Source organism: Coturnix japonica, chromosome 19, assembly GCF_054131305.1.
Source record: "Coturnix japonica strain WE chromosome 19, WE-NBRP24, whole genome shotgun sequence".
In the NCBI taxonomy this organism is placed as follows: Eukaryota; Metazoa; Chordata; class Aves; order Galliformes; family Phasianidae; genus Coturnix; species Coturnix japonica.
In genome coordinates this window covers 12,696,585-12,721,958 of record NC_140681.1, presented here as the reverse complement: position 1 = coordinate 12,721,958, position 25,374 = coordinate 12,696,585, and the positions used below count along the sequence as shown (strand labels likewise).

General features: G+C 42.0%; 2 protein-coding genes across 6 annotated transcripts; one reads left to right on the top strand and one right to left on the bottom strand.

Annotated features, from left to right (window-relative positions):
• Nucleotides 1-149: 149 nt before the first annotated feature.
• RTF2 (replication termination factor 2) lies at nucleotides 150-19,444 on the top strand. 4 transcript variants are annotated; one of them, XM_015881843.3, is made up of 9 exons: nucleotides 150-249; nucleotides 1,166-1,260; nucleotides 1,370-1,463; nucleotides 1,650-1,789; nucleotides 2,528-2,606; nucleotides 15,023-15,136; nucleotides 16,790-16,844; nucleotides 16,923-17,015; nucleotides 18,654-19,444. In XM_015881843.3, exons 1-9 carry the CDS (start codon nucleotides 181-183, stop codon nucleotides 18,836-18,838), a joined length of 924 nt encoding a protein of 307 aa, XP_015737329.2. In that variant the 5' UTR covers nucleotides 150-180; the 3' UTR covers nucleotides 18,839-19,444. The 4 variants fall into 4 exon arrangements, with proteins under 4 accessions (XP_015737329.2, XP_015737331.2, XP_085375931.1 ...); XM_015881845.3 differs by having other exon boundaries at nucleotides 18,657-19,019; XM_085519805.1 differs by lacking the exons at nucleotides 15,023-15,136; nucleotides 16,790-16,844; nucleotides 16,923-17,015; nucleotides 18,654-19,444 and adding an exon at nucleotides 8,474-8,625.
• LOC107323093 (putative beta-1,3-galactosyl-O-glycosyl-glycoprotein beta-1,6-N-acetylglucosaminyltransferase 7) lies at nucleotides 6,287-13,066 on the bottom strand. Of its 2 annotated transcripts, none has more exons than XM_015881838.3 (5): nucleotides 12,629-13,066; nucleotides 10,105-10,231; nucleotides 8,132-9,163; nucleotides 7,685-7,780; nucleotides 6,287-6,890 (listed from the first exon to the last, which is right to left on the bottom strand). In XM_015881838.3, exons 3-5 carry the CDS (start codon nucleotides 9,105-9,107, stop codon nucleotides 6,664-6,666), a joined length of 1,299 nt encoding a protein of 432 aa, XP_015737324.2. In that variant the 5' UTR covers nucleotides 9,108-9,163; nucleotides 10,105-10,231; nucleotides 12,629-13,066; the 3' UTR covers nucleotides 6,287-6,663. The 2 variants fall into 2 exon arrangements, with proteins under 2 accessions (XP_015737324.2, XP_015737326.2); XM_015881840.3 differs by having other exon boundaries at nucleotides 10,105-10,226; nucleotides 12,629-13,030.
• Nucleotides 19,445-25,374: the final 5,930 nt, after the last annotated feature.

The window sequence follows — 25,374 nt, the reverse complement described above, 5'->3', positions numbered from 1 at the left end:
AATGAATGAATGAACGAATAAATGAATGAGCGCCCCCTGCTGGACACACCCGCTGTGACCCCGCCCCTTGACGCTGATTGGTCGGTGGCCGCTGTGACGTTTTCCGTCCAGGCCGGAACTCATTGACCGGAAATTTGTCGCCTGTTTTTGGGGTTGGGGTGAAGGCGGAAGCGCAGCGCGATGGGCTGCGATGGCGGCACCATCCCCAAGCGGCACGAGCTGGTCAAGGGGCCTCGCAAGGCTGTTAAGGTTGGAGCTGCCTTATGAAGGCGGCTGGGGCTTCAGGGAGGGGATGTGGGGCCGGTTGTGTAGGGCTGGGCCTTGAGGTTGGGCCTGCGGCCTGTGAGACAGGGCTGGGTGGAGCGGGCTTCAGTAGGGATACGGTATTCTCTGTTAATGCATCATGGTGTTGTGTAATGGTGGTTATTTGTGCTTCTGTGGCCCGTCTGATCGCGTTCTGAATGTGGCTTGTTGTCCTTCTTTAGAGTGCTCTGCTGTGTTGGATATAGCGCTGTCACTGGGGTTAAAACGAGGGGGAAGATGGTAGTAAACATCAGCAAAATGATACAGATAGATGAGCTTTTGTAATTCAAGTAAATAAAGAGCGCTTCTGCTCCATGCTGGGCTGTGGCCATACCAATACATGATACCAATTGAAGTGGCTTCACATCTCAGCCTTCATCTGTGGTTCAATATTTCATAAATTCATGTTTTAAACTGAGCTGTCAGGTCTCGCATTGATAGCCCTCAGATTTGCTTTTCTTGTTGCTTTTGTTCCTTACAGGGACTGAAAGTTGGTTCAGTGGGTCTGAATGTAACACTATGGAGATGAGCGCCATAGATGTTAACATGAAGTGTAAACGCCATAGATAACATGAAGTGTAAAAAAAGGAGTAAATGAGGAAAATGAATAGATGGAGGTCCCAGAAACTGAGAAAAGACCTAGAGTTAGAAAGCTGGGCCCAGGATGTGGAAACAATTCCAAGGGCTTAAAACTGATCATGAGTTTTTGCTAATGTTGCTTTACGGAGTAACAGAGAGAGTAGGTTTGATGAGATGCCTGGGGATCTGAGTAACACTTAAAGTGTTACGTGAATTTATACATAAATAATTTGCAAATAGAAAAGCTATTTTAACATTATGTTGTTGTTTTTTTTTCCTTCAGGTTGACAAAACTGCTGAGTTGGTGGCGAGATGGTATTACTGCACTCTGAGTCAGGAGAAGTTATGTCGCCCCATAGTGGCCTGTGAGCTCGGCAGGTATGACTTTGTGTAAGGTTCTCTGTATTATAAGGTACTAATTTGTGTATAAAATAAAGAAGGAATGTTCTGAACCTGAAATATGATTTCTAAACATTTTGTTTTATAGGTTGTACAATAAAGATGCTGTCATTGAGTTTTTGTTGGACAAGTCGGCTGATAAAACTCCTATGGAAGCTGCATCCCATATCAAGAGCATTAAGGTAAAAAGGTTTAACACTAAGGAGTGCCATGAAATTCAAAGTCCTGCATGACCTCAGTTGTCAGCTCACTACCTACAAAAATTGATAAAACAATAACCTGCAGTGGAAAAAATCTCTGGGACTGTTGTTGTAGCTGAAAAATCATTAGTAAAGCAGCTTCAGTCTTGTTTGTTTTTTACCTTTCAGAATGTAACAGAACTAAACCTTGTTGATAATCCAGCTTGGAGTGGTGATAAAGAAAGTAAAAAAGGTGACACGTATGATGACATCCAGTCTGCACGCTTTATATGCCCTGTGGTGGGGTTGGAAATGAATGGAAGACATAGGTCAGTACTGCTGCATTTCTGAATGTAGGTTATAGAAGTGGGTACAATGTTAAGTGGAATGTGTAGCAAGTAAAAAAGTTTAAATAAGTAATGTTGCAAATTGTGTTTGTCTTTATGGGGAATAGATGTCTTTCGTTCATTTCATTCTTGAAGAGGTAAGATGAAATGCTATCCCTTTCTGGAGTTGAATTATATATATGCTAGAAGAGTTAAGAGTAATGTTTACACTGAATGAGAGACTTAAAGGTTTGAGGGCTAAACCATGGGTGACTGACATGGATAAGGGGAGAAAGGTTGAGTGAGACCTCCTGTTTTAGCAGAGCAAATTGCATCAAGCACTGTATTCAAGTGCTGTGCCAGTATCCATGTTTTTATTATTTTGCTTAAGAAGGGCTTTCCTTTGCATTCTAGTTTGGGCAAATTTGGAAGTTCTTTTTCTGTGCATTTTAACTCTTGATAGATGAGAGAGGTCAATTTCATGACTTTACAGCTGTAAAGTATTTCTTCCTTAAGTGAATAATTACAGTTATTCGGATAGAACTGAAGAGAGAACCTGGAAATTAAACCCACTTTCCTCAGGGCCACCGTAGGGCAGTTTTCCTTCATGTGGGGATGATGGAGAGGGTTAAGAGTTGCTCTCCCTAAAGAATCTGAAAAGGGTGACATTATGAACTTGCAGATACATATTTTAGACACACAGAGTTTTATTTTAAAAGATCTATTGTCTTTTCTTTAAAGGTTTTGCTTCCTGAGGAACTGTGGCTGTGTGTTCTCTGAGCGCGCTCTCAAAGAAGTTAAAGCAGAAGTTTGTCACAAGGTGGGTTTTTCTTAGCTTTAATAGCAGTGGGGTTACACATGACCCACAGAGATAGATGGGCATGTGTATGTACATATATATTTTATATATATGATTTTGCTTCATCTCAAGCTGAGATTTGTAGTATAAATGCAGTATGGGAGATCTAGATATATAGCAGCTCTTTTCACCACCATGAAATTCAGGAGAGCTCTTTCGAAACAAGCTATTCTTGTGCATTAATCTCACCTATAAGCCTGCAGACCAGTTTCGAAAGCCTGCTAATATGTTAACAACAGCTTCCCAGAGGACTTTGCAAAGAGATGCATTAATGGTTTAGGAAAAACTTTTCTGAAGATCTCTTCTTCAGTGAGTGCAAACAGGAAGTCTGCAGCCCTCAGCTTTATCTACTTTCAGCTGGATAATCTGAACAAGATCATGAAGGTCATATATATATTCATGTGCCACAAGATGTATATCAGAAAATGCTGTGCTTCGTAGAGCTGTAGGAAATGATCTTCCTTTGCTCAAAGCAGAGGGTTCCTTCCTTTCTAGATCTCCTGGATTGGCTCATCGGAACCCAAAAAGTGATAAAACTCTTTCTGGGAAGTCCCGCAGCCATCTCACTGCTCACTTCTCTTCTAGTTTTTTTTCTGTGGCAGCTCACAGAAACAGTAACACAGTGACAAGCTTGTGGTGAAGTGTTTGGAAGAATTGAATGCATATGTAGACCTTGCCTTAACCCAAGGAACTGGAAAAACACCGGATTAAGAATTCAGTCTCCCTTGGTTTCTCTTGGCAGTATTTGCTGCTGTACTGGATTTGGAAGGCTTTGTAGAGCTTGGTTGTATGGAAGATGGAGCAGTCTTTCCATCTGAGTGCTCTTGGGAAAAAAAAATAATTCCTCAATAGGAGCTTTACATGAAGTAGTGGTACTTACAGGATGTTTTTATACAGACATGCATTTTTTCTAAGGCATATTTTTGAGGTTTTATAGAGCAAAGCGAGGAGGTTGCACTGGGAAGATGGGTTCTGAAACGTACAGGATGTGACTGTTAAGAGGAAGGAAGAGCAGCGACTTTTGTTCGTGATAAAGGCATTTGATGCTGATGAGTGCTGAACAGCATGAAGCCCTGACTCAGCAGCTGTCTACTCTGTCCTGCTTCCTGCCTGCTGTTGTTCAGGAAGGACTGTATGTGGCATGAAAACATTTGCAGTGCTGGAAATGCCGTGGTTCTGGAATAATCAAAAGGGATGTCCAGCTTCTGAGGTTTATAAAACCCACTGCACATAGGAGCCAGAAGGCAGTGAGAAGCACAAATGAATGGTTACAGTATTCCTTGCACTTTGTTTAATTAGTTCCTTGCTTATGACTGTTGTACAAACCTATTATTTTAACCAGGTTTTTCAAATGTAGTCTCTTGCTTCTCTTTGGAGTTTATTTTGGAAGCATTTCCGCATTTAATAGACTTTCATACATGCCAGAACTAGTATCTTAACTATTAAAGTGTGTGCCATATAGAACACTTAATGGAATGTTTAACTTAGATATGGAGCTATTGACCGTGTTCCTCAGGCTTTTTGATACAGAAATTGTGCATATATCTTTCAGATACGTGTTAATGTGTGTGCAGTATGTTACAAAGCACAGTGTCTCCTTGGACCACAGTCACATTGCCACTTGGTGCTTAGAGCAGCGGTTACCAAAAGCTAGTAAGCATCAGTTGCTGAGGTCTCAGAGCTGTGTGTGTGTTACTGTGTGAGAGTAGATTGAGCACAGTTGTGAATGGCAAATGGTTTTGTAGTGCATGTTAAATGCTTTCATGGTTTTACTACTTGAATTTTTTTAACTGTTGAAAGAAAAACAAAACTAAACTAAAATAACACTTTAAGAAATTAATGATGTTATGATGACCCAGTGATGGCTAAAATGATGTTTCTTAGTGATTTGAGAATGGCTGGATTAATCAAGGCTTTTATATGTGTGTAACTTTGTGATTTAAAACATAAAATCCTTTCGGGAAGGAGGTTCACTCACCAGTAGCTTCCTTCAGCTGACATTTGTTAAGGTTTAATTTCAGTTTTCAAGAAGACAGCTTCTTGTACTTTTTTTTTCCCCCCCGTTTGATCAGTTTCTGCAAGCTGAGCCAATGTGAAAGCAGTGCCTGTCAAATTTCACCTCCTCATTCAATTCAGAGGTGAAACACAATTGTTCTGCATGGCAGTGATGAACAGCGTAAGCTAGGTACTGCTTTTCCTACAGAGACACCAATGACGAATGTTACTTTTGTGCTTTTAAAACCAGCCTGGAGTGGAGAAGTGCTGGGAGTACCTTGCAGCAGGATGGCTGTGGTTTGGAGAGGAGTTGTTACGTGTTTTGTTCCCTCTAACATATGCAGAGACCCAACAGCATCAGTACTGGTTTCAGAGGGATGTTCAACATGCCCAGCTGAATGTGCTGAGTGACTTGGTTTTTTTCCTTCCATAAGGAGAACATTTTCAGCAGCAGTCAGTCCCAGGGTAGGCCGTGAGCTCCACATGAGGCTGAATCCAGGCCTTTGGGTTAAGTTTAAAAGTTTCTCTGAATAAATAGAGACAAGATGGTCCTTCTTTAGGTTAAAGTCCATTTGATAAACATTGTTTCCAAGAAACTTGTGTGGGAAAACAAACGCTACAGTTCCAGGAAATGTGTTTGTTCTGCTGCAGGGCATTTGTTGATTCTTTTTTTGTTTTGTTTTGTGTGTTTGTTTTTTTGACCAATATTTGCTCTTTGAGTGAGTTTTCCTGCAAAATGAGTGCTATGTGGGGTGTATGTTGAAGTTTACATCTAAATTGCTCATAGATATTTCTTTACAATTGGTAGTTTCTAATCAAGTGAACTAATAAGGAACAGGATATTTTTTCCCATCAGAGTTAATACAAAGAATTGAAGCTTGTTTGGATTTAACAGAATTAAATTTTTGGCTGCATTTTTGCAAAAAATTAAAAACCTTTTAAAGGAGGAAAAACTGAGGTGACTTCTCAGAATCCATCACCAACTCTGTTCTGTTTCCCCATCAGTCTCCAGTCTCTTCCATGGCACAACTGAAAGAATTCACTTAAGAGCCCTTAAGGAAGGGAAGGTGAAGCTCTTACCTGGAAGAGGGCTGCATCCTCATTCTCTTTATGTTACTGTTCCCTGTTTTGACTTATGAATGTTGAATATGAAAAGCCACTTCCTTAGTGCAGGCTAATTAGAACTGCAGTTGGTTGCAAAGGATCTGGGAAATGAGATCCTTATCCTGGATGCTTCTGGGTGTTATCTCCAGTTATTGTCAAGATTCAGGAAAGCTGTGGGGATTGAAAAACAGCTTTTCACTCCATTTTCCTTTGTTCCCTGACCTCCTGTTTCCATGTCTCCTGGCCCTAAACTCCTGCAGGGGATCAAAAAACAAAGACTTGTAAATGTAAACACACGTTGCAGGACGCCTACTACTGTTACTGATGCAGACGCCCTTTTCAGTAAGAGCAAAGCATGGACAGTGCACGAGTGGTGTTGCCATGCTACACGATGAAATTAGAGACGCAGCTGGCCATGAATAACAGTGAAATGGGCTGTGTCTGAAACTGGCTGTCACCTGCTTCTCTGCAAGCTCTGCAGCTTTAGTGACAGGTTTGTTACTCAGAGCTATCTGTTTTATAAAGCAGACACCAGACACGACTTCAATTAACTTGTTGTATTCATATTTCATCTTTGTTCGGCCATTACTTCCATTTTGTTACTTTATACCACTTAGTCCTCCTTCATTTTCAGGTACAGACATAAGGAATGCATGTTTTCCAGTTAAATGGGTCGCTTAGAAGATTATGAACTTCCCCCTTGTAACAGATGTCATTTTCTCTAGGAATTCATCCTTTAGCAGTTGTTGCTCTTGTTTTTACTGTAGCGAGTGACACTAACTGCTTATTTCACTGGTGAAACAGTAGTACAGAATTACAGCATGGGGGTGAGCGCAGTACACCAGGCAAATGGAGTCTATGGATGAAAACATCGATGGGTTCTCAGTATTTTGGGTATATGTTTACATTTCAGTTAACCTCAAACGTTCAGCTTCATGTTGAAATGGTTATCGTCCTGGAAATGCCAGTCATCTTCAATTGGGACCTCAGCCTGGTGCAGCACTTTCAGCCTGTAGCGTCTCTCTAGGCAATCCATCACGAGTGGATACTTTTCAGGCTCAAATTTGTTGGCAAACAAGTGAGGTGATTCAATAATCCACTGTAAATCCCCCAGTCCATAGACACAAATGTCTCTGATGTAATGACCTGCAAAGACAAATTGAAGTGTCTGAAAGCAGCAGAAAGCTGGATGGAATCCTTAAGGAATATCTTCGTTCTGTGGGGTTACTAACAGCTGTTACCTTTTGACTTCACACATTGAAATGTATCTAGAGGTTAATGGGGGATTTAAAACTTGAGGGCTGTTCTGATTTTGTGTTTTATGTAAATGGATGCGTATTATCTCCAGCCGCTCATGTGTCAGTGTTTATCTCCTGGTGGGACATGCTGGAGTTCTCCTCCTTCATTTGGATCCATTTTTAAAATGGATGAGTTTGCAGTTATGTATTTTTTTTTGCTGTCTTTTGCCTTTTTTTTTTCTACATGGTCAGCACTATCCTGCTTCCTTAAATCAGATTGAAGAGATTTAATTCAGTTGTGATGTATCTGACAAATGTGCTTGTTGAGTAACCACTTCTCACTCAAACTGAACGGTCTATTTAAGGCGTTGTTTAATGTAATAGAGGAGGGTCATCGAGTGTACAGAAACTTGCAAAATAAGAAAATATGCACATATGCAGTTCTGTTGTTACCCTGTTGAGTTATGGAGGTGTTGCAACTGGGAGAAGGGTGGTCATTGTGTGGATACTGTGGTGGTCTTTGCAACAGTGTGTCAGAAGGTTTTTGGGTTGGATACAGCAGAGTAGGTTGGGTGGCTGTTTTATATGATAATTTCAAAATAGAATTTGTTACCAGCGAGGCACATTCATTTATGGCTATTAATGCATAATACATAATTAGCAGTGAATGCAATTGTAGCTCCTGATAAAAACTCACGTTACCTTTGCAGCCTTTGTGTGTGGTTCCTTCTTGATCTTTCCATTTAATGGCTCGTATGTTTCCTTCCCAGTCTGCGTTTGGTGTAGCACCTGGAGCATCTTTAAAAGCATAAAGTTCTGATAAAAGATCCCTTTCTATTTATTTGAGGGATAATTTTGAGAACATGAGTTTTTTCATAATAAAAATTTACTTTTTAGATTAACTCTTCTTTAGCCTGATAGCGAATGGTCTGCACTATAAGTAGGACTTCTCTAGAATCAAGCTCCATTTCTTAGCTGTCATAGGATGGGCTTTAAGGAGCCACATCAAGACTGAGAGAATGACAACATTCATGCAGGGCAACTTAGACAAGGTGTTGTTAAGCTCTAAAGCAGAGCTCAGCTCTCTGTCCCATATCCCAGTGCTGTCAGTCCAGGGGTTACTCTTAGTAGAAATAACAGACATCTTACCATGCAGGCGGTTCAGCGTGACCCAGTAGTGTTCATCCGGACTGTACGTGTCTCTTGACCATTCCAGCAAGTCTTTTGCACGTGCATCAGTCAGTGTAAACTCTACAAATTCTTTAGTTAATATGTAATAGGCACTACCAAAATATATCGTCAAGTTGTATGGAGGTTTAGTTTTTGCATTCTTTGTTGGATACACGTATGACATTCCAGAACGCACGTATTCTCTGTAACTAACCTGTGTCCTGTGTTTCATGTGAAGTGGTTGGACTACCCCAGGAGTCATATTTTTACCATTCCATTTACTTTTGATATATTTTATAATGTCTTTGTTTGTTTTAATAGGATAATCTTGGCCACACAGGTTAATAACATAATTCCACTGGATTTTGGAGTGAACCAGATCTCTCATGCAGTTAATATCAGCTTGTAGCCTTGAAAATCCTCCATAAACGACGTTTTCCCTCTTTGAGGAAATAAAAATATTTTCAAAGCAATTTACAATGTTCTGTACAGCAGCCTTATAGTCTGTTGGTGACTTCTCATCAACATGTATGCAGTAAATATTCTGAGGCATATAAATGGCTCTTAGCAGCTTTACAAACATTTCCAGCTCCTTGTGAATTGTGATAATGTACGCCAGTGAGAAACTTCCTTCTTCATCTGACAGTGGTCTCGTTATAAAGTGCAGAGCCTTCAAAACCGTGGAACAGTTGCACGAGGTCTGAACACAGCTGAGTGCTGCAGGTTTGTAGGTGTTCTGACAAATGCTTCCAATTTTAAGAGCGGCAGTTTTCCCCATGAAAAGAGCTGAACAAAGTTCATCTGGGTAAAATCCACACTCTGCTCTATTGGTGCTAAATTTCTGTTCATCCGGCTCTGCAGAAAGTGAGTCCTTCAGGTAGATGAAAGTGCAGATGAACGTACAGACAGCAATGCACAGTAAAAATCCTGATTTTGTCGCATCCAGTGGGTTCATCTTCTATGATCCAGATACTGTCTTCTGATCATAGCTTAATTAGGCATGTGGGTTATCTGGAAGGAAGATTGAGACAGAGAAGGAGATAACCCTGCTGACTCTTTTCTTTCAGTTGATGACATAGTAGTAATGCTTTTATTAAGGTTGAGGTTACTCTTTTCAGTTGCTAGGACGGACTGTTTGCGTGCCCATGCTTCAGTGCACTGGAAGCTGTAGTTACAGACCACAAGGCGTTCTTCCTATGACAAACAAAATTAGCCAAAGAACCCCAAATGGCTTTGTATGTTAATTACCTGATGGTGGTGGGGGAGGGCCAATAATATAGAAGTTAGTTGTATTTTACAGTTTATTATTATTATAATAACCAAAAAGGGAATGCTAAAATGCAATCCACAATGTGCATCATTCTTTATCCTCATAAAGCCAGCAAGCATTTCTAATTCATTTGAGACTATTTTTTTTCCCCCATTCTCTTGATGTCTTTGTATTTGTGCTTTGGAAAGCACCTATTTTTTCCATAGTGATTTTTTTCTACATACACCTTTCTTACTGAAACAAGTGCAGCAGTCCTGAGTCCTCCAGCTCCCACTGAGGTCTGTATCCCTTTCCTAGAGAAAATTTCCCTGGAGCAGATGAGGGATCATCAGCTGTTATTGAGCTTAAGAGTCAAGAGATACTTTATATTTTAAAGGTAATTCATCTTCTGTTGAACCTTCTTTAGTGAATTTGTTTTTAACAAATTTTGCAATTGAACTTGTAAATATCCCACGTTTTGCATCATAATGCATTTGTCATTATATAAGAATGGAGAACAAGCATCTGTTGTAGAAGCTTGGAAGTAAAGAGACTGTTGCAGTTAAAGTAAAAAAGAGACAAAGAATTTAATTTAAAATGCATTAAAAATAACAGGGTTTGTACCAAGAGAACAGATACTGTGGAGTAGCAATATCTTAAGATCTATTAGGATGTCGGGAAGAAATGTACTTATTGTCCTTACCGGTATGTGCTGAATTCCATGCTGAAATAATGCCTCTTTTCCACTGAGCATTCCAGAAAGTGGATCTGTGTGTTTGGTGGAGGATTCTTCCATTTTGTGTTCTATCAGCGGTGCTTTTCGGTCTGCACTGAATGCATAGGCCAAAGAAAAACATGAGGAAATCAAGGCCCAGAGGAATACGTTGTGTTTTTTTTTCTCAGCTGCTCCCGAGGGGTAAATTTACTGTGTAAACAACTTGGGTTGTCCTTCAGCCATTTCCATTTAAAAAAAAGAAACCTTCAGCAACTCGAGTCCACTTCAATCTTTCAATATTACACAAAGAGAAAGGGAATGGCACGGTAAGGTGGAAGGAAGGATTTCTGCAGTAGAAGGACACGTGTGGTGCTGCAGGCTGCTACCAGCTGACTGCCAGAGCCAGGCAGGGATTTGCATAAGGGCTATTAGCAAAAGCAGAAGTTGGGGCAGGGAGTGTTACAGAAACACTGAACCTTTTTGGAGCTGAAGCTAGAAAAAAAACAGTTTGTTCTTAGTGAATTATTAAAGGAGGGACATTACGGTTGCTTTGAAGCAGTGAATATGATGAGATCTCTGTGGAATTTCACGTTCTGGATATAAAAATATCACTGAAGGTACTGGGCACTTACAGAAATATTTGGGACTTGCTTGGAAAACAGCATCTGTCCATACAGGATGAGTGTCCTGTCTGTTTTTCCATTGTTTATTATATATTGGGGGGGTTCTTTGTTTTTTTGTAACTCCATACAACTGTGGGCACGTTGTGAGGGATGGCTCCCCAGGGATCCAAGCTGTGACCGGTTTGTTCCATCCCTGAGATTTTTATTGCCCATCACATCATAACTTCCAGGGATGTTTCAGATCGTGAACTATTTACTATGGATTTCTCCTACTTGAACGGTGTAGCATCTAGAAGCTGTGTTTTATATAGCAGTATAATGACATCCAAACACTGCTGTCAGCCAGGAGGAAATAATTCCATCTCTAATGGTTAAATGATTCTGAGGAATGACTTGATCTTAGAGCCTTTCCAACGAGAGCAAAATTTGACATCCTGCAACCTCAGTATATGTTATAGAATGCACATACTGACTTTCTGCTTAGGTGTTAACAGTTCTGGGGCTGGAATTGTCTCAGTTAGTGCTGTTCTGAATGCAGTCTGTCACTTACAAGAGTCTCCTAGACCCAGCTCTGTGACCTGCTGTGAAGAGCTGTGCTGCAATATCCCTCCTGCCCTTGAAGAGCAAGATCAGTTCTTACCATTACAAACATCCACTGGCCGGGCTAACCCGGGCTGCCTTGCTTTTCAGTTTTCTTATCCTGGAATGCCGCTGTAGGTATTGAAACTCAGCCTGTTCTGTACTATGGATAGGTTTGCTAAGCCCAGAATAGGAATTTGTCTTAATTTTTAGAAGTGCTGAGAGTGGTGTTTGTCATTGAAGGGATTGTTAGACATCCTTACGGCTGCTGTCATGGAGAATTGTTATCTTAATCTGACTCCATTAAAAGTAAATTCTAGAGAAAAATGCAATTATACCTGAAAATAAGCTGGTGAAATATCGTCATAGTTTGTAAAAACTCCATTAACTGTATTTGTTGCAGTACATTTCAGAGTTAGGATGGGATCATTTCACAGCTCACTGTTTCTTCCTGCTGTAGGATTTCAGAATGCAGCATTGCCTCTCTAAACTTCCTGTTTTGTCTGTACCCTTTGAACTGGTTAATATTAATGTAGTTTGTGTGCCAGTAATTCAATGAAACAAATGGCTTATGAGTACTTCGTCTTCCAATAATTATATGTTGAAAGGGCTTTAGCTCTTGTATTTCCAAATCTGTTTATGTCTGTCATCTGAAAGATGTCTGCACTAAGGCCTGCATAAATGTTTCATTAGCAAGTGAATAGTAATTTAGTCTTTGAAAAACTTAATTGTAAAAGTGGTGTTTTAGTGCTTTTTACTTACTTTTTTCAATAAGCCTGGGTGAGTATGCTGATTCTGCCTGCGTTGTGACATGTATCAAGTAAATGAAAATATTCTTCTTCAGTCCCAGCTTGAACCACCTTATACATTGTATATCATTCTTATTCCAATATGACATCAGTATTTACCAATAAATACAAGGGTATTTGTGGAGGCATACCTTCCTATCAGTGGTTTTGTTGTTGGGCAGTGTATTTGACCTCAGTACAATTCCAGTCAAATACTATGACAGCTATTTAAACCATTAAGATACGTGGTTGTGAGATGCTAAGTTGGTTGCAACAGAAGTAAGCCACATATTTGTAAGTGTTGAGACTTTTGATGCAAACAGTGCTTGTAGTAATGGCCAACCTGTCCTGCACATCAATGACAGGGTAAAAACAAACAGACCTGACTGCAGGACTGAGTATTCTGTTAAAGTGAAACAATTTCTGAAGTGAAATTGTATTTCACAAAAATCAGACTATTTTGTGCTTTACTTAAGAGAGTTAAAAACCTGAAGTCCGAAAATATAATTTATTTCTTCTTACCTTTTCCAGAGTCAGCCAGGAGAAGGCAGCATAATAGAAATAATAGAGTCCCGTTGTCCTTCAGCAGCATTCAGTCAGCGTTCTTCATTCTGTTGCTTGTGTGGAAATTTGGTATAATTGAAAGGGGTTAAACATTAACATGACTCAATCTGGTTTCCTGCGATGCTTAGCATATTTATTCTGCAGCGGTGCTGTTCAGCTTCAGAAGAAACGTCCTCTGTTTCACAGTAATAAGAGAAAATCTGAGCTTCTCCAAATTTCTGGTGCCGCTGTTCAGAGATGGTCTTTTAAAGGCCTGAAATCAGACTTTCAGATACATAGAGTACATTGCTGATGATTATAAATAGTCGTGGTTTACCTCCGAGGCTTTAACCCCAGTGCTGCACGCAGAGTGTGCTGGATGATGAGAATGGGTGGGAAGGCCACCCTCCCTCCTCCTCCTCCTCCTCCTCCCCCCACTATCTTAACTGTTTGCCTGCTGAAACTTTCCAGATAACAGCAAAGAAGTATAGGAAGGAACTGCCCCTGGTCGCTTCTGGTGTCTGACACCAAACAGATAATAGATGAAATGTCATCCGCCCGAACTGTTCACTGTGCTTTTATTAGGACTTTTGGGGTTTTTAATAAGTGAAAAATTAACAGTTCAGATTTACTGGACTTGCAGAGCTGTAGCAGTGAGCGGGAAGGTTGGAATATTTTGGATCCTTACAGATAAAAATAGAATATTGCTCGGAAATAAATAGAAAAGCTCAAAATACATTAGGGCACAGCTGCAGGTACAGCAGATAGAAAATTGTCACCGACTTGAAGGGAAGCTCAATGAATAGAGGCTGCGGCTCAGGCAGTTTGCTGTAGTGGATGTTGTAACTCCTGGACATTGGGTGCAGAATGTGCACCCAATGGAGGAGAATTTCCCATTCTTCCCAGGTTATCATTCAGTCTTTGTCCCATTGTTGCTCAGTGCCAGAAATGGTGCTCACAGCTCCTGCAGTGCTGCCCTTCCAGTGAGGGGAATTCTGGAAAACTCTCTCAGAACATGTTTTTAGTTAACGATTACTGTCTCTTGTAGCTGTTAATTCATCAAGCTTTTGTGGCTAGTAAATGAATGCTGGCTTGGTCAGCATGTCTGCTCAGTGCCGTCTCTGAATGTTGCCCTGTATATAAACGGATGGATGGGTGGTGGGGATGCACATCCCCTGTTCTGGACGGAAGTGTTTTTAGAAAAGTGTCGCTTCCTTTCGTCTTGTTCATGTCTTCTATCATTCAAAGAAAATCAATGAGAAATTAGCATGGAGGGCTTGTTTGGAATCAGTGCTGTTCCAGTCATCCTGTCCTCAGGATGAAGACTAAATGGTCTGTCCTGGTTGTGGGGACTTCTCGCTCCCAAATGCCTGAGCTCATACTGAGCTGCTGTTTCCAACAGTAGTTCATTGAGCAGCAATGGAAAGACTTGGGCTGCTCTCCCACTTCCTGTGTGAGATCCACTGTTCTGCCCAATGCACTGAATGTTCAACTCTGCAACCCTTACTGCTCCTTCATAGCGTCTCACTGTTCATTTTTTCACTGTTCATCACTTGAGTTGCCTGTGTTTGTTGTAATTAAACAAATGGAAGGACACACGTGTGTTACTTTAATCCGTGCTACCAATACATGAGAGTACCTGTATAAACCTCAATTCAGAAAACAGAGGAGTGGTAGCAGAGAGGAACATAAATCAGAATGCAGAAAGCCTCTGGATTTACTAAAACTATAAATAAATTTTAAAAATTACTGAGATTTTAAAATGGAAAATGCCATAGTGAGTGTGCTGGGTGCTCTCCTGATGATTAAAAATTGTGCAGACATCTGTGTACTCAATCAGGAAACAAGTTACATGAAGCAGATTACATCTATAATCCAGCTTAATTAATAAATGTACTTTGAAAATGTAAAACTTGGTAGTGTTTAATAAATCGGGTGAAGGACAGTGAGATGGCAGGGCTGGGTTAATGAATAATGCCATTTTTATGGCCCCCTTGTATAAATGATTTGCTGCTCTCAGGCATCATTTCTTATATGACTGTCAGTGGAGGGGTGCAGTGTCACACTGCTTAGGTTGTAATCAGATGCATTCCTGAGGGGAAAAAAAAAGTGTGGAAAACAGCTTTGAAGAACTTGTTTTCATAGTTCTGAAATTCTTTGCAGTGCAGATTGGCATCGCAGCTGCTTTTAGGTGTGGTTATCAGCAGTTCATGATGCACTACAAAGCTGAAAGAATACTGAAAATGAGAAGCAGCAAAGGGAAAGGTTAGAGAACTCAAAGAGAAGAGGGGAACCAGAGGGGATGATCCTGGCAAAGGTTCACTGGGATGAAGGTCCTGACAAAGTTGTGATTTTTGTTCTCTTCTCTTGAAGTGTGGTGTTCCCTTCCAAGAGGAAGATGTGATTATCCTTAATGGTAATAAAGAAGATGTGGAAGTACTGAAGAAAAGAATGGAGGATAGAAGACTCAAAAGTAAATTAGAGAAGGTAATCTTATTTTGTATAGAGTTATTTTCTATAATGCAATCTGCTGTCAGATGCCATAAGTTTTTCTGCTGCTCTTTATACCCACTGGAGGATTTGCTTGCTGTGCTGTGTTGTACTTCAGTGCTACGTCTAAAAGCAGAGCTTGTTACATGCTGTGTGCATATTCCACTAACAGTTTGCTCACCTTGTATCTGATGGAAATTTCTTGTGACTAGGAGTCATGGCACTCTGCAAATCATGGGATTCAGGTATAATGAAGCAGGGGGCCAACAAATGTGGTCATTATCTGCAGCTCTTAACAGTCCTGATTAATGACAATGAATGTTCTCACTGCACCATTGAGGTCTTGGCCTTTTTTTTTTTAAATTTAAACAGGCAAAATGCCATCAAAATATCCCTACTGTGCACTCTAATGTGTGCTGCTGTTCTGTCAAGTAGCCATTGCTGTGTGGCACAGAGTTGCTGTCAAATGACAGCAGGGCAGTGAGCTGCCTGTCTTCCTGCCCATAAAGCGTAAAGAAGGAGCTAGCACTCTTCTCTAGCCATCTTTTATAGTTTCTCATATGTGCCCATGATGATATATATATAATATACATTCATGCACATTCATATGTACTATACATAATGTTGCCAGGTAAGGGGAGGTAGCTTTTCTTTCTAAATGTGTCAGTAATAACAAAGATGGAAGTGCCCTGAAAATAAGGGTGGGTTTGTTTTGTGCATTTACAGTGAAGAGCTCCAGGAGAGCCCGGCCTGCTGTCAGCATTTTGCTGCTCTACCACCACCTTCTGGCTGTGCTCTGCAGCAACATGTGCTGTGGCATCTTTTTCCCAGTGCATTAATCATGCTCTTCCCAACATGGGTTCTCCTAATTCCTATAAAATATTGAAGTAATTTATTTTCTTTGCGTTTGTCTGACATCCTTCAGTTATGTACTCTGAATGTGTGCAGTCTGCCTTTGTGATAATAACACCAATGGCTGTTCTAATACATCTTTCTTTTTCAGTTTGGCATTTTATGTAACCCAAGCCAGTAATGGGATACTTCTTGTTGCTGCTGTTTATGGGGTTTTTTTGTTTGTTCTTTTTTTTTTTTAAGCTGGACAATCATAAATTAACTTGGAAAATCTGGTCTGCAGATGCTTTTAAAAAATGGTGATTAACCATTCACACCTTTTCTTCCCAAGGAATTTGCAATAAAGCTTCCAGTTATTGCAAGTTACCCAGAAGGGATTTTTTAATTAACTAAATGAAAAGATGTGATATAAGATGTGGGATTATTCTGAATTTCTCAATGAAAAATATCTTCATTAATTACAGTTACTTTGTCCTGTTTAAACCCCTTCAATTTCCTGTCCCACTGTGTGGGTCTGGAATATGAGATTACACTGGTGATTATCCATCCTGCTGCCCATTGCAAAGCATACAAACCAAAATAGCAAAGCAGGATGGTTTAGTCTTGGTTTTCTTCAGGGTTTCTGAGTTTATCATTTTTGCCTTATATAAATAATATCAAAGCATGGAGCAATGTTGTGGAAGGAGCAGTTTCACTGTGTAAGACATAAAAATGTAGCAAACTGTGTGTGTATCAAACGCAATCTGGGAACTGTGTGTCCTGTCAGTGCATCATCAATTTCTGCTTCTGTTGTTTCAGAAGTCAAAGAAATGCAAGTCAGCAGAATCAGCTGCCCAGCAAGTCACCGCTGAAGGTAATTTCACAGCTGTACATTAACTGCACTGTTATGAGTCGTGAAACAGATCGAAAGTTTCAGTTTTTTATTTCATAGATTCTCCAGGTCCATCTAAAGTTAAGAGCACGAAGGACTGCATCGCCTCCAGTTCTGGGGAGAAGAGGCAAATCGTCTTCACCAAAAGTTCAGGTTGGTGGCTGTGCTTTCATTGCAGTGTGAAAATGCACAAGCTGATGACTTGACCTGTAGTTGCTTATTTTAGCTGCTAGTTTGTGTGTCTCTGGTAACATTTGAATAGGACTTCAGGATATATCAGTGTATCTACGATTGCCATGAAACTATGAATAAATTTGCCTCTCCATTAGTCCAAAGGACAGTGGATGCTCTATAGGAAAAAATATTACGTTTTTTGACATCTCCAGTTAGTACAGAAATACGGCTGTTTTTCAAGTCAGTCTGAGGTTTCGGGATGAAGAATTCAAGTATTGCATCCACAGGCAAAGACAATACAATCTGTTTAAAGAATCTAATAGTCATTTATCTACAGTTCATCATTGTGAGAAACAGAATTTCCATTGGAAGTGCTTTACCTGCCACTCACTGTCTGTTTTCATAAAGGTTAAACTTTTGAAAGCATTTAATTTGAGATCTATTAAATTGCTCTGGGATGTTTAGGAACCTAGTAGTTCTAATAATGTTTGATGTCTTCTTCTTTTCTAATAATTCAAAGGAGAAAAAACATGCCTTTTGAAATGTCAGGTCACTGGTTTGTTTCTGACAGCAATTATATTGACCAGAAGGGGGATAGAAGGAGAGAGGGAAAATAAAGACAAATCTGCAGAGTGAGGAATGCCAGTAGCATAGGAATTAATTTGTGAACATGGCACCCCAAGGTTTCTGGACTTCCAGCATACACATTCATTTTTTCAAATCTATTGTTTGGTAATTCTTTCCAGACAACTATTAGTGCCATTAAAAGCAGCATTCTCCAAATACATAAAAAGGGTCCGATCTGTCATGCTTTAGAATTGCATATAGAATTCTTATGACTGCATGCAGGAATCAGATAAGTGCATTTTCAGACTCCCCACTAGTTATTTACACACAGTTGTGCCCAAGATACATGAACCATATGGAGTTTCTGTGGGCTGTAATGCAGTAACTTGTTTGTGCAAGAGATTTGTTACTTGCTTTTTGAAATACTGCCTTCCTGCAACAGAGAAGGCTACGCAGTCAGTTAGAAAGAGCAAGTTTCTTTTTAGTTGGGTTTTGTTTGATTGGTTCTGTAGCAGTAGGTAAAATACACACAGAGAGATGGTATCAAAAACAGAGGGATGGGTGTTTCCTATCCCAGATATATATAAAAAGAAGAATGTGGACAATTGTTACTGGCTGTAAATGGCTTTGCAAAGAATAAAGGGAGAAGATCGATTCCCTGGGGAAAGTATTTCACAAGTTCAGCTTTGGTCATTTGATAGCTGATTTTCAGACAATACTTCAGAGTGATGGAATACTTTAATGTTTCTTTCTTAAAACTCAAGTTCAGAGCCATTTTTCTCTGGGAGGAATCAATGTTGTCAGTACTGAGTTACAGCAGAGGGGGGTTACATGAGTAGGATAGAATTGCTCTCCAGGATTTGTGGATGCGTTTTCAGCATGAATTCTATGAGCCAGGAACGTGTTACGGTTGAGCTCAATTATAGTTTTTAATGTGTGGAAAAAATGCATGTGCTCCTTGTCTGTATTAACGTAAATACCTTTTTGCGTTGTATTTTTCTTTAATTGTGAGCTGTTACATACATGTGATTTTATTCCTTTTTTTTCTAGCAGATGACAGAAGTTCATCTGTCCCAGGAAAAGTCACTAAGGCTTCTACTGCCCCTAAGAGATCCATTGCAGACAGCGAGGAGAAATCGGAGGCGTACAAATCTATTTTTACAACACACAGCTCAGCAAAACGTCCAAAGGAAGAGTGTTCCAATTGGGTTACTCATACCGCGTACTGCTTCTGAAACAATGATGAGCCTGATCAAAACATCTTCACTGCTTCCCTTCCCCGAGGCTTTTTCTGTACAGCTCTAATGCAGAAAGTAACTGTAGTTACCTGGAATTCACTTTGCAAGTTGTTTGTAATCTACTGAGGAGCTGATGAACTTGTGTTAGTTGCAACTTAAATAAAGTTAGGTAACCAGAGTCCATGTTGTATCAGCGTTCTGTAAGGATGGATTATTTACCCAGTGTGTTTTCTGTTGTTTCCCCAGTGGTATGAGGATAATGAGGGCAGGAGGATCTGCCTTGCTCTTCTGTTGATGTTTGCTGCAACTGTATTTGAAGTTTTTATTACATCAGCAAAGAAATTCAAGTTCAGTTGTAAGGAGAATTACCTCAGTACTTTTTGTTTAGCTGTTACTTTGCTGAAGAATGTGAGCTAAGGCCATGTGTAATACTCCTTCCCTTTTCCTGGTAGGTGGAGGCATACCTGCTGGCTTGGCAGGGAACTTTCCTGTTTATTGAGGCATTACAGAGATTGCTGCTTTTCCATCTGGCCTTCTCAGCTATTAAAATACATGTATGATCACCATGACTTGCTTAATATACCAATGCTTTGTATACGCTCAGGTTTATTTTCTGGAATCGATCATTTGTGCTGTTCCCTTTCATCAAATGGAATTCTGTTTGGTAGTTTGCCATCCTGACTTTGTGGATGGAGTTCTTAAAGTGTTTATGGTTTATGGAAGCATTGTCAGTGACTGATGAGGTCTTTTCCTTCCCTTTACAAAAAACAGCTGTGAAGGGATGTGATATATTGTTGGTGTGTGATGCAATTCATCGCCACAATTGACTTTTGTTAATGTAAAAAAGAGGAGGAAAAAACGGACACTTCTGTTGTTGGCAGGCTGGGGTAGGCAGTTGAGACTGGAACGTTGACTTGGCAAGTTTTAATAGATTCAAGCAAATAGTTTGCTGGAGGATGTTTGCTTTGTTGTGGTTTTCTTTTTGTGGGGGAGGGCAATTTAATTTTCTTTTAATGTAGGTGAATTTGAATGTTGGTGAAAGTTGAAGACTGCAGAAGTTTGAAACCTCCTCTATTTCTGAGATGCCGTGCAAGTCCCCGCAGCATTGCATCCATGTGCCTCTGCTCTGAGGAGTTCACAGAACAGTTAGTTCTGTTTCCATGAAGTTCAAGCTTTGGCCTTTCTTCTCAAGAGCCTAAAAAATCTCCAGTTAGTGTCAGTTGTATTACAGGGGGATACTTTTCATGTGTTGTGGAACCTGCCCACCAAGAACCGGTCTGAGATTCAACAGCTTCCTTCATGTAATCCAGTAATCATAACCTGGTCATGAAACCTGTTGCAGATAAGCACCAGTGGGCAGGAGCTGGAAGGCTATATGTCCTGTTGCGCAGTCCTGGGAGCCCTCTGTCTTTCTGCACACTGGCCCAGCATTGAGTACTTTCAGTATTTGTGCCTCTAAAACTGAAAATCTGAGGGTGTCTGTACATTCAGACTCCCTGGAGATCAGCCTGCTCTCAGTTTCAGTGCTGTAGCTCTATTCCCTGGTCTCTCAGATGTCTCTCAGAGTAGAAGCACACACAGCTACGACCCCAACAGCCACCAGGAGGACAGAACTGGAAAAGAAACGAGTAACATATGTGCTGGAAACAGTGGAATTTAGTGGCATCCTGCTGATAAAACTGGTCAGTGAGTGATGAGCTTCAGGGAGCATCACTCGTTCTGTAAGTATTTTAGGATTTTGTTTCACTGCTTTTTCTAGAAGTAAATGCAGAGTTATCCTCTATCTAGTGGGAATAAAGTCAGGGCTGTGTAGTGGGAAGATGCTGTTTGCTAAGGCAGGTTTACTGCAGCCTCCAAACATCTCTGCCTCATTCTCCAGCTTCCACACCATGAGATCATCACATGCCTATCAAATTGGCCAAGAAAAAGCTCTCAGTGTTCTTCTCTTTAAAACACGATGTTTGTTAGATTAAAATATTTCTTATTCATGTCCTATTATTAGCTAAGCTGAACGAACACAATTGTCTTTAAGTGTCCCATCTCGCTTGCTTTGCAGCCCAGACGCCAGTTACAGTTGGTATATTTTGCTCGAGATTTAGAGCTGTGGTGACCCCGCCAAGCAGATTCATAGCTGCGTGTAAAAATAAAAGGGCTGTGTATATGTTACAATCCACAGAGGGTCTGAAATCAGGACGTCCTAAGATGAATACAAACCGTAGACAGAAGTGTTTTGTTGGAAGGCTTCACAAATATGGAGCTGATTACTGCTAGACAGCGCACATTTCCTTCTGTAAGATGGGGCTGATAGAATTCCTTCCTGACAGCTAGGAATTATAATTGGGCTGGGTGGGTTTGTTCTGTGTTTTCAGCTTTAGCAGCCTTCAAAATGAAGAAGGAAGATGGAATCCTGATCCATCCGCACTTGATGGGAATTCTGTGTGTGAGCCAGGACTTCAATCTAATACCCATCCCAGGACTGGAGGTGCTGCTAACAGCTTCATAGCTGTGGTTTTGTCAGACATTTAACTCCGTGTGGACTGAAATATCTCACACAGGTCAGTGACAGCATTCAATTTGCAAACTGACCACGGCTTATTTGGGGGAAAGAACCGATTTCACCGTGACACTGAGAAAAAAGCCATTATCTCTTTGTGCAGTGTTTGTCAGCATCACTTCTCTAAGAGCTTTCACTCAAAGTTAAGGGTGCACTGAGTGAAAAATGTCCCCGTTCTCTTGCAGAGGAGACATCTCTGTTTTCCTTTATTCCTTCCCATTCGTCTCCTTTGATTCTTCTGCTGGCAGAAATCAGAGCTGTGCTTTGTGTAACAGCCATCGTTGATCAGGGGATGGTTGGATGTGGGGCTGTGTGTCCCTGTTTGCTCCTTGGGGCCGATCTGTGTGGCTGTCCCATTGGCAGAGCCTTCTGTACCCTCCCCATGTTCTGAGTTGGGCAGCAGATGGAGGCATTACAACGGGCCACAGCTCATCACTTCATATACTTGCCCTGGGACCTGATGGGGGGGTTTGTCAAGAGCGGGGTTCTATTTGCAGCACAGAACATTGGCTACTTGGTCTGGCTTTCTGTCCCACCCCATTGCTCTCTGCCCTTTCTGCCACCAGACAACATCCACCTCGATCCTTTCCGTGTAGGTTTTCCCCCCTGTATGGGGACGTCTTAATGGCAACACATGGGAGCACCAGGTGTCCGTACTGCTGTATGGGATCAGCTGTGAGCAGGAAGGAACGTGTCCTGTGGGCTGAGCCGAATGGGGAAAGAAACCATGCGCTGGATGGAAATAGCATCACTTTGGCATTCAGTGTTTCCCAAACGGTGACAAATGGCACATCTTGATTCCGTATTTCTTTTTTATTTTAAAATTAAAAGCAATTCCGTGGTGCCACTTAATATCCACTTTGCAGCAATGGGCGCTTTCTGCCGCATTAGCTTTGAAAGGGCCGCATTGAACAGATGGGTGGAGCTGCCTCCAAGTTGCCTACTAAGCTGCAGAAATGCAAAGCAGCCCATTGCTCAATTGTGCTGAGCTCAGCGAACTCGGAGGGACAAATTAAAAAAAGAAAGAGGGAATATCTAGTCTCAACCTGGAGATTTAATGGCTCCCGAAATGTGCTGAACTCTTTAGACTAAATGGGCCCTTTAGTGTGGTGTCAAATAAGTTAAAAAGCGAGGGAGCTTTATAAAGCGTGCCTCATTGTTTAAACTTGTTTAACTCATGTTAAGGCTAATGTACGTTTATTCACACTGACAAAGTGCTGAATTTACACAAAGGGGATAGTAATAATTAGGTCAGATACTTTTTAAATGGCAGCGGGGGGAGGGGAAGAGGGAGAAATACTTGGGCTTTTTCACACTTGTGAATGGAAATGCCGATGAGCAGCGACCGGGTCTGAACGTGACCCACGCGGTCGCTCCTCAGCCCGGATCGGGGCGTTCGGCCGGAGCGGCACGTGGAGCTGCTCGTGCTGCCCGTTATGGAGCTGCTCGTGCTGTTCCGTGCTGAGACCGATAAATGACACCAACAGTGATGAAAACTCAGTCGTTAAGAGAAAGAAGTTCAACTTTAATGGTCGCAGGTGCCCGCTTAGCTCTCCAGGAAAGGCGCAGTGCGGGCCGGGGCTGCTCCGCACGGCGGGGCTGCCTTCGTGGTAACGCGTTTTGCTCCTTTTTTGTCTCGGTTTTCCTAGGATTTGATCGAGCCCTGCATAACTCAGCGACCCAGAACCTGCTCGCCTCAGTAGCGGGCACGCCGGGCTGCTTGGATGCCTCCAGCTGTAGCCATTTACTTCCCCATTGGGATTTAAGCTACTCGTAGCTCGCTCTATTTGCCTATTTCCATTCTGGCAGGAATCCCCGTCCCGTCGGGTTGGCTGCAGCGGGGCGATAGCAGAGCCACAAGGCTCCGCGTCCGCAGAAGGGAGCTGCAATTCGGCTCAATGGCCCGAGATTGGAGAACGTGAACGCGTACCGCTGTGCTGTGAGTGTAGATGAGGGCTCCCCGAGTGCGGTAACCGGTCACCCCCGGCTAAGAGATGCGGAGCTGCAGCATGTGTCTGCTTCAAACCCAGCAGCAGCCTCTCTATGTAGGGGCACCACAATGCAGCGATTATTCCCTCGGTTCGTAGGTAACTTTTCTCCCCGTGGCTTCGCTCCGAAGCCCGACGACCGAGCCCGAGCTGCGCTTGGTTGCGCTGCCCATGCGGTGGCAGCAGAGGCCGCGGCTCGGGCTGCGCTGCCTGGGGCTGTGAGCTGCTGCCGGGCTGGGGGGGCTCGGGGCTCGGGGCCGGGCTGGGAGCTGCCTCCTGCCTCGCCCCGCCGCTTTGCGGCTGCTTCACGGAGCAGAAGCTGAGCTCCTTCCTCCTGGTTTGCTCGCACCCAAAGTCCCTCACTGGGTTTCAAGCCATCCCCGCTTTTCAAGTGTGATGATCGGCTCCGGGTTTCCTGTCACCTCCAAAAATGTGCGCTAATTACTCGTAACTCCAAGTGCCACTAAAGAGATGGCATTCACAGGAGCACGGAGAAGTTTGCCCAAGTGTCTGCCCTGGAGAATGTGTGATCACGGGGTAAATTGCTGGCTCTGGTGTCCTGTCCTTCTTTCTCATTTGTTTTCATATGAATGCGGTTTTTAAGCTCTTCATTTCGGGGAATGCATCTTCATTATGAGTGGAGAAATACCGACAGTAATAAGGAGATGGACTGCAAAAACGGGGAAACATCTCTAGAGGGAGAAGGCAGTGGGGAAACCGTGCCTGCCTTTTAATAGGGCGGCTCGGGTGCAAACAGCAGGATGGATTGGGCTGCTCACTGTGCTGATTTTTCAAAGAGAGTTGGTCAGAAAATTGAGTGTTTGCTCCGCAGAAAATTCCAGCGCTGTGGAGATTGTTTCCATTCCAAATGGGCACGGAAAGCACAAACACCCCCGAGTCCTGTGCTGTACCGCGCTGACTTGGGTAATTCAGCTCGCTCCGTTCCTTGCTTCATCCCAACTCTGCGCTGGTATTTTTCTCCCTTAAAAACAACCTGCTCACAGAATTCACGTTCATTTGTCTCAGAGGTGAAATGCAATAAAACATCTGGCTCTCTCATCCCCTTCAAAACACTGCAAACACTGCAGGATTTCAATCCCATCGTCTGCCCTCTTTCATACATTGCTCCCTTTGCAGAGCCTGGTGCTTCACAATTGATTCGGAGACACCCCCGAGTCAAGTTGCTCGTTGCTGAAGTTTTGAAAACAAAAGAGGGAAAGAAAAACCCGTCTTCTATTTTAGGGTCTCACAGCACTGGAAATGCAAACGCTGCACAGTGAATATTTAACAAGTGCATGAGAATCTACAAAAGTGTAAAGCGAATGCAGTGCAGCAAGTCTATTCACCTTGTTCAACTAGAGCAGCATTAAGACATTAAAAATAGATTTACAGATTTCATAATGCGATTGCAACATTCACACAGGTTGGGATTTTTAATTTAACTTTGAACTGGATAGTGCAGATTGCATGGGGACCAGGACGGACTATATTCTAATGGGAGAATTTGCCTTATGCAGAATTACCATATCAAAGGCAGAGAAATGACTTTTTGAGAAGATGGCACAATGATCTGTCTTGCTTGCAGGGTTGACATCCACACTGCAGCTGTTGGCTCTGCAGTCTGGTTCCAGGCAGTGTTGCAGTAGGAAGGCACTTGGTCTGCTTTCACTGTGTTCCTTGGTGCCAAGCCCGTGGTACCAGTGATGGTGACAGTCTGGCAAACTGGGTCAAGGAGCTGGAAGGGCAGGAGCAGGAGAAGCTGCGCTGTGTCTGAGAGATTCCAGCTCCCAACATGGGGTTACTTTGAGGAAAAATTATGTTCAGAAAGTAAGACATGTCAGTGATTTAGCCCTGCCATCCTCTTGTGCTTCTTCCCTGAGAGCTGCCGTTGTGCTCTGATGGAGTTGGTATCACTGCTAGTCAAACAGTATTGCTAGGAAAGGAGTTGGAGGCCAGGACGTCTTAAAGGATGTATCTGTATCACTGGCAAG